Below are 8,801 nucleotides of genomic sequence, written 5' to 3'. Positions count from 1 at the left end.
TGGTTTCCCCATGGAGAACTTTCGATCCCATTCTTCTCTCATTATTGTCCTATTTATGCTTTTGTCTCTTCGAGTTTTTATCTCCAGGGGAGGGTCAGAGATAATGGGGATTTTGGCAAGCAGAGGAATTGAATATGAGGACAGTTACCGTTCCTTTTCCGAGAGAGAACGCCAACACCTCTTGTCACTTTTTAATCAGCTGGCTTCTGCAAACGAACTCGGTGTTATGAAGGTTGAATTTGAACCTTTCAAGGTAAGGAAGATCGCCCTATTAAATTTAACATGCAACTTCAGAAGAAGAGCTTTTTTTATTTTTACTTTTGTTTTTTTGGGGAAGTGTTAATATTATGGACTCGATTAAAAAAAAAAAGCCGTTATGCGCCGCTAAATCTCTAGCTCTATCTTATCATTTGGAATTCCCTTTGTAGCTATATTCGGCACCTTCCATTTCACCTGCCTTTTATAATTACAATTGTACCCTTCCGCTGGTGTTGAATGTTAATTCACGCTTGTTAAAAACAGAACAATTTTAATTTACATGCTAACTTCCTTGAAGAAATTTTATCGGTAATTCAAAGAATAATTTCGCATGTTTTTATATCTAAGACTGGTTAAGGTTGTAGGAGTAGGTTAGGAGTAGCATTTTCAAGGTGAAATCCTACAGAACCTGTGACAGCTTTGCTAAATGAACACACAAAAAAAGAAAAAACTAAACAAAACAAAACAAAAACAAATAAAAAATTCTCATTCGGTTCTTGTAAAAAGAAGTTTTACTTTTGAAATATGCCAGATGCAGGGCTTCAAAACCTCTCTCATTTCTATCTTCATTTTTTTTTTGTGTAAGTGTACTTAATTTGAAATAAAATCCTGAGCTCACAAAGTTTTTAGTAATTAAGAAATAAGCATTCTTCTCAAACCGACGGAAATCATTTCTTATTTTAAGGGAAAGGGAATATGACATGAAATTTGATTTATTATAAAGGTTTTGAAATTTATTAATTAAGGATGAAGATATTAATAAAAGCAAGTGGCTTTTATCAGGGTCTACTTGCCCATTATCAAGCCATACATGTTAATCTTATATCTGTGGATCAAAAAATACAATTTGATTCCAGCTCATCCTTGTCCTCCAATTTTTGAAATGAATAAAGGGGGTAAGTATCTAAAGAAGTTGTGGTGCTGTGTCAGTGGGAGTAACAAGATAATTGGGGTTTTATCAACTGAGGTGATAATGTAAACTGGCCTCTGTTACGAGTTTTAAAAGCTGACGGTTCAAGTGTTAGCCCTTTGTCAGAGCGAAACATAAAGGGTTAATGCTTGAAACATCAGTTTTCAAAACTCTTCACGGTGACCATTATTTATGTTATCAACTCAGTTGATGAAACCCCAATCATGAATGCCTCACTCTTCAGTTCTCAATGTTTTTTTTTTCTATTTATTATCTCACTAACATAGAATCATTTGGCATGGCTTTTACCAGAGTGTATCATCAACCGTTTCTTCAAAGAGATGTGTAATATTCAACGAGCTCGCAGAGCAGTGAAAAATCCCCTGGAAGATGGTCAAGTGGGCAGGGTGGCATTTTTTGTGTCAATGTCTCATGTATTTAAGAGGAGCAGAGAAGAGAAAGCACAGATATTTTACCACTTAACTGCTGATGTTGACCAAGTAGTCACAAGTGTTGAGGTTGAAGACCTCTGTAAAACGTTCTTAGATGCCTATGTTGTGGCATTGAGAAAAACTGCTGATGGTGCAAAATGGAACCTGTATACTAACTTAGAGGCAAACCAGAGATTTGCCAAAAATGCTATCCAAGAACTTTTAAAGAAGAAAGCAGATCCTAGTTGTGTTTCACCAGAGGAGGTTATTTCATGGTTTGGTAAATTTCCGCTGATAGAAAGATTGTTTCTGGCTGTTATGAGGGCTGGTTGCTTTGATGTAGAGAGTCTTTTGGAAGCAAAGCCTCATGGGTTAGAGGATGGTTGTGAAGAGACAGTTGCACATGTACAGTATGACAGGTGAGTATATATATCTTATTAACCAAGCATGAGGGTCGTACTGGGGGAATATCGGTCCGAGGTCTTGACAGTACTGACCGAGCGTAGTGAAAAAGACCGAGGGCCGATATTCTTCCATTATGGTCCCGAGCAAGCCTGGTTAATAATTTATTTATTATACGACTGAAGTTCAAAGGGACATAAGTGTGGTATCATTTGGGACCATTCGGGACAGTAGCCGGTCCAATATTGAGAGAATATTGACCAGCAATAGAGCATTTTGATTGGTTGATTTTAGTTATTGGCCCTCTGACTGCCCAAGTCTTGTAATATTGTTCAGTATAACAAATAGAGTCCATGTTGCTGTGCATCTGTTTAGTGTGGATCACAGATAATGTCAAAATGTGTTAAAACAAAAAAGCGACCGGCACACTACGGTAGGCACAGGAGTGGAGTTGCAGTGGTCTCATGGTTAGTGCACTCAACTCTGGATCAAGTGCAAGACATTTTATTCCCATAGTGCCTCTCTTCACTCATTTGTTTAAATACCTGCCAATTTAATACTGGGGGGGGGGGTAAAGCTGTGATGGACTAGCATCCCATCCAGGGGGGTGTAGAAATACTCCTAGTTGTGTCGTACTACAGAAACCAGAATTAAGTACCGGCCTGATGGGCCACTTGGCTCGTAAACAGACTTTTAGGTGCAGAGGAGCATGTCAATGTTATTCTTACTATATTTTGACATTTCTGTGATCTTTTATTGAAAAGAGCCACAGCAACAGAGCCACAGCAACATTGAACCTATTTATTCTGTGTAATTTTAAGGAGCAAACATTTGTTAATTATCTCTGTGTCTGTCCTGGAATAGCTTATTGGTAAAAATGGATCAAAACACTCGTAAATTCTGTCTGATTATATAATTAACCAGTAGATTCTATGTTGCCATGTTTCTGTTTAGCAAAAGATCAAAATGGTTTTATCTTTTGTTGTGTCTTTTTAGTCTTGGGTTAACTTCTTTTTACCAGGTGCATGTAGAGATGAAAATTTCAAAGGTCTGGCTTACCTCAAGATTACACCTAGATTATCTTTCTAAGTCTTGGATTGAAACATGTATGTCCAGATTTAAAGACAGCTCTTATCTCTCTAGGTCACACATAATAATGCCATGCAAGTTTGAAGTGGATTTCAGTAAAATTGATTCACTTTTGGACATTCCATCTATCATTCTTCTTAATCATCACTTGCCTGAATCTTCTCAACATCGATGGCGTCTGCTATTTTCTACTCAAATTCATGGTGAGAGCTTCAGTGCTTTTATTCATCAAATTACCAATCAAGGCCCTGTGGCTATTGTAGCCAGAGACACTGGTGGACATATTTTTGGTGGGTTTGCTTCAGTTGGTTGGTCTATAAAGTCTCATTTTGTAGGTAAGTATGTACAGAGCAGTTTCTTGTTGATGCACTGTTAAAGGACAAGGTACTTACCAGAGAGATATGGATATATTTTTGGACAGTTTGTCTCAGCTAGGTGGTCTATAAAGTCTCATTTTGTGGGTAAATTACGGGTTAGGGTCAACACAGTCTTTTGTTAGCACACCTTTTCAAAACTATGAGGGACATAGAGGGGAAATATGCTCAAGTAGGTTGTGTAGATGGGTAATTTCCTATGCAAATGGTTCAAGCTTTCTAGGACAATGCATCAAGGCTATTTGACATTATGCTGACAATGCATAGGAAACTGTTAGTAACAATTACACAGCTTTTTTTTAAACTTTCAAATTAACCGAGGTAGGTTATACAGTTACTTTATTATCATGACTAGTAAAAAGAGTTTGTGAAGGTGTAGTCTGATCGTCCGGGTGAGTGTAGTCCTGAGAAGGACTGTTGTCGGTGGCAGTGACTGACGTTTCGACAACCTGTGCGGAAGTCATCATCAGAGTCACTTGACTAGTAAAAAGTCATCATCAGAGTCACTTGACTCTGATGATGACTTCCGCACAGGTTGTCGAAACGTCAGTCACTGCCACCGACAACAGTCCTTCTCAGGACTACACTCACCCGGACGATCAGACTACACCTTCACATGTTACCCCCGGGTTCAAACCATTTACCGTAAAAAGAGTTTGTTGTATTTTCATTAATATTTGTTTTAATTACAGGATGTATTTAGATTCAGCCATTATTTTGTTATGTAACAGAGAAAAAACCAGCTGGAACTATTACAAGAGATGAACTGTCATATATATTATTACTATTATTATTTTTATTATTGCTATTGTTATTAAGGACAAGAAGTGTAAATTGTTTCGTGTTTGTTCATTAACCTCTCTGTTTTACAGGTGACAGTTACTGCTTTTTGTTCAGCCTAAAGCCTAAAATGAGTGTATACCATCCTACTGGTTACAATGAAAACTTCATGTATCTGAACATGGGCATGCAGACAATGCCTAATGGATTGGTAAGATTTTATAAAATGAATTGCTTTTCCACCTTAGAACATGCAAACTAGAAGGGTTTGCACCAAACCTGTTGCATGATCTGATGGATTATATAATAACAACTTAAAATGTATTGACTATTACCCATCAAATTTAAGTTTGATTTAATCATGTATACTTGATTTCATTTCTCTTATAGAAAAAAATATCCAAATTCACTTTTATTTTAGGAGATTCAGGAAACTTTAATGGAGACCAAGATATTCTTTATGTATCTGAGAGACTCCCGGATGATCTGTAAGGGTTAGCAACTATACACTGTACAGGGTTGGAAGTGGCAGATAATGACTTATGTTTAATGTTATGTTTTTAGTGATATTCCACATTGCTGAACTCTACTCAATAATTGTTTGGTCTCTTAACAGGGTATGGGAGGCCAGCTAAACTACTTTGGATTTTGGTTGAATGAAGACTTTGGTTCTGGACATAGTCGAGGGCAGCCTTCCTGCACAACGTATGGTAGCCCAGTACTCTCTGCAGAAGAGGAGTTTAAGCTCGACAAACTGGAGGCTTGGGGTGTGGGTGCACCACCAGAAAATGAGGCATGTCTTTCCTCTGCAAAATTTGTCATTTTTTTGTGTGCTTCTTTGCAAAAGAGTGATTTTTGATTGGCCTGGCTGCAGGACTGTTAGTAAGAAAGATAGTAGAAGGCAAAGAAGAAACAGCAGGCAGTTAGTTTATTGTGGGTGCCATGTTGTTTTGGTCAGATAACATGCAAGACTTTGAACTTGGAACTATCCAGTTTCAATGTCCCAGATCTTCCACGATTCATATGAAATTGTTAATGTGAACTAGGAAAATGTTTACTGCTAAACACAATTCCTTGAAGGATGTATATAATTTTCATTACTGACAATAATTATGATAGAATGAGGCTGTCAAAAAGTGGTCAAAAGATGGCAGAATAACCAGTGGTTTTGGCTGGCTCTTGGCTCGGGACAGGTTTGCTGCAAGGAGAGTGCAGTTATCTGGAATTACATGATCTTGGTTTCAATTCTACTACAAACACAGTAAAAAATTACCAACACCACCTTCTGTAGTATTGAAATGCAAGCGTTATGATAAAACAATAATGATATTGCCTTAGGCAAGTAAAATTCTCTGATACAATTTTACTTCACTTATTTTCAAGATTATGGCTCATTTTTTTTTCTTCTTGAACAGCTAGAGAAAAAAAGTGTATTGGATACAGACATTGAGGCCAAGGCTTTCTTGGAAGTCATTGGTAAAAAGATGCATAGTGAAGGATTTAGAGAGCCGGATACTGATTAAGAAATGTTTGAGGTGTTGGAACTATACAAACTGGATGTCTGAATACAGTTTCCTTCTTGTGAGTCATCCTCTGCCTATGCTTTCGATGGGGTAAAGCCTTGACAAAGCTGATTTGCCAGGAAGTTTTTCACTCATGCCTTTATCAGATCTGATAGAGAAAGGTTTGTCCTAAAAGGCTTGTAGTAAGGGAGTGCTTACAGTCTTCTGTTTCTATACATCTCTCTTCATTTGTTGAATAGTTGAGAGAAGGTTTGAGTCAAAAGGAAATTATGATAGATCCCAAAGTTAATTTCTCTGTTAAACTCTTTGGCTTTGAAGTGTGTTACATCATTACTGTTTGTCAAGCACTTTGTCTCTATGTTTTTCAGTCTTTCAGTCCAGTTTTGAATTTGGTTGTGTTACATTTATGAACAAGCAAGTAATTGAAAAATGACTATTGTTTAAGCTCTCAAGGCTGTATGATTCTTGTGTATTAAAAATTTTCAAATCTTGACACGTACTCATATATACTTGTAAAAAATGAAGGATGGAGGTTTTACTAGCTAATTACAGGTGCTTGTGGGATTATGCTGTATTTTACCAAACATTGTTAATAATGACAAATTGTACGGTATCTCGTGTCCTAAGGGCAGTGATATTATTGTAAATAAAGAGAAGAAAAGAAAGATTATGTACAGGAAATATTATCAAAGTGGATTTCCATTACTGGACTAGTGTCATTCTTTGTTTAAGAATATCGCTTTGCTGTACATTGATTACAGTACATGTAATGGCTTGATAAAATGAAGAGTATATTTTGACAAGGATATATATTAATATAAACCCTAGTGGTAGTTGATAAAAATGAATGTACTGTTGGAGTCTAGATGAACTCAGAATGGAACTCGAACAAGCAGCAGCTGGATTCTTTCCAGCATTCCAAGTAATGCTTCCCTAAAAAGGGTTGGTAGGTCATAAAAAAATGAAATAAAATTAGTTAAATTTAGCAACTCTTTGTTTCAGTTATTAATTTGTGAGTGAACAGCCTTAAGTTCAAGGAATAATTCAGTGGAGACGTGACAAATAGATGTTTGTGAAGGTCATATTACAAAAGTTACGAGTTTTATTGTACACTGTACACAGTACACTGTACATCTTGAGGTTTTGCTGTTTCCTATTTATGTGGATCTTAATTGTTGCGAACTTTGCACTGGGGAAGATATTGTACTGTTTCTTGGGCAGTAAGGATTAGGACATAACGTCAAGCGTATTTGATTAATTTATATAGAAATTGTGCAATATAAATATCAAATATTATTATTACCAGCAGTAAAAACTATCTCTATGCCATACAGTCAAGAGGAACACAGGGCGCCAAGGCGTAGCCTGTGCTCTGGCTAGTGATACTAGAATTAAAAGGTAATGTCCGATTAAAAAGTAAGGTTAAAATATGTATATGTATATATATAATAAACTAAACCAAATAATTACGCTCAAACATGCTAAATGTTCAAAGTTCTAGAGCAGGAGAAAACCCGAAGCACGGGTAATACGATGTCTAATGTATCGCAACCTTAAAAGTACGTGCAATGTTCAGTGTGACGGATAGGCATGCCCTTTGCATCTTCTTGAGGACATCTCTGCGACACCTCCCACCTAACTCCTTCAACGCTACCTGCAATTCTATCGACCAGCCCCCGAGTACGTCCACAATGATGTTGTACTGTTATTATTATTATTATTATTATTATTTTGTCGCAGAGAAATCAAGTGAATGCTACATTCTAATCAGGCAGCACAGGGCGAAAACCGTAACCTGTGAGCCATGGAGTAAAAAATAAATGTACATTAACTAATCCTAAAAAGCTTTTCCGTTGTGTCTACGGTCCTCCTAACAGGAACTCAAACTACCACCTTGAAAGTCCGGGAAATATTCAGCGTGCCCGAGAGCACTGCCCTCTGCATCTTTCGCAGTACGTCTGTGCTTCTGCCTCCCACCAGCTCGCGCATCATGACATCCAGCTCCCGTGACCACCCCCCGAGGGCATCCGTAATGATGTTCTATTGCTTCACCTCTTAGCCTGGGAACTGCTGCCTTAGTTCCCAGCGAAGGGGTCCGTGCCTCAGTGTCTTCTCTTCATCCTTTCTTGTCCGATTGTTAACCCACGGGCAGCTCATTTCCAGCGTCACAACTCTCTTGTACATATGATTTACAATGCGTGCATCCACCCTATTGCATCTGACCTCTTGTTGATCAGCATATATAGGGACATCCCAATAAGCTTTAACATTCTCTGACTCATACACGGGCTTCGGCTTGTCCGGTGAGTACCAGGGTGGTATCTCGTCTATAACTCCCTCATCATACAACAGTTCGTAAAACAGTAACTTCAGTGCTGCGTCGTGTCTAGAGAGATACTTGCTCTGGGCCAGCGCACTGCATCCTGACAAGATATGAGCCACGCTCTCTGGAGCCTTGCCGCATAATCTGCACCTCACTTCGCCTTCCCCGCTTGTGTGGGTCTTCTGACTCGTGTATACTCGCGTTGGCAGTAGCTGCTCGTATAGCTCGACGAGTCCAGCAATTGTGTGTGATGGGCAGTTCTTCCACTCTGTGAGCCACCAGGAAAACCCATCGGATAAAGTTTTTACCGATACCAACCTTAGAAAACATTTATTATAAAACTATTATCCCCAGCGTTTTGTATGGCATTGTAGTCTGGGGGTCTTGTTCTTCAACCTTGACGGATGATATTGATCGAATTCATTTAAGAGCTACTAGAATTATTTACAACCTACCCCATAGCATCCACAGTGATGACATCATGAACGCTCCACACTGGAACTCTATTGTTTCATTTTACATCAGGAGACTTTTAGTTATTACAGACAATATCTATCATGGAAATAGCATCGAGCCTCTAAATGACTTATAGTGAAATCCGAGACTCCTTACGACTTAAGAAAATCCCTAAAAGTTAAGGTTCATAGACCAAGAACAGAAATGGGAAGATCTTCGTTTAAGCACAGAGCTGCACTATCCTGGAACCTCCTT

At 38.2% G+C, this 8,801-nt stretch overlaps 1 protein-coding gene across 2 annotated transcripts; it reads left to right on the top strand.

The window, feature by feature from the left end:
• Positions 1-10: 10 nt before the first annotated feature.
• On the top strand, positions 11-7,611 carry LOC111342547 (MTOR-associated protein MEAK7). 2 transcript variants are annotated; one of them, XM_022949654.2, is made up of 6 exons: positions 11-253; positions 1,456-2,018; positions 3,145-3,425; positions 4,337-4,455; positions 4,861-5,037; positions 5,660-7,611. In XM_022949654.2, the coding sequence occupies exons 1-6, from the start codon at positions 11-13 to the stop codon at positions 5,765-5,767; spliced, it is 1,491 nt and encodes a 496-aa protein (XP_022805389.1). In that variant the 3' UTR covers positions 5,768-7,611. The 2 variants fall into 2 exon arrangements, with proteins under 2 accessions (XP_022805389.1, XP_088609798.1); XM_088753672.1 differs by having other exon boundaries at positions 4,861-5,041; positions 5,664-7,611.
• The last annotated feature ends 1,190 nt before the right edge of the window (positions 7,612-8,801 follow it).

The sequence above is a fragment of the Stylophora pistillata genome, chromosome 3 (assembly GCF_964205215.1).
Source record: "Stylophora pistillata chromosome 3, jaStyPist1.2, whole genome shotgun sequence".
Taxonomy (NCBI): Eukaryota; Metazoa; Cnidaria; class Anthozoa; order Scleractinia; family Pocilloporidae; genus Stylophora; species Stylophora pistillata.
Note: the sequence above shows the minus strand (reverse complement) of the source record. Positions and strands in the feature narration are given on the sequence as shown.

Excerpts from the sequence above, each read along its gene's own strand:
- LOC111342547 (XM_022949654.2), top strand. The coding sequence starts at position 11 with ATGGAGAACTTTCGATCCCATTCTTCTCTCATTATTGTCCTATTTATG. Across the intron at positions 2,019-3,144 it reads GCACATGTACAGTATGACAG|GTCACACATAATAATGCCAT; the intron begins GTGAGTATATAT and ends TTATCTCTCTAG. Across the intron at positions 3,426-4,336 it reads TATAAAGTCTCATTTTGTAG|GTGACAGTTACTGCTTTTTG; the intron begins GTAAGTATGTAC and ends TCTGTTTTACAG.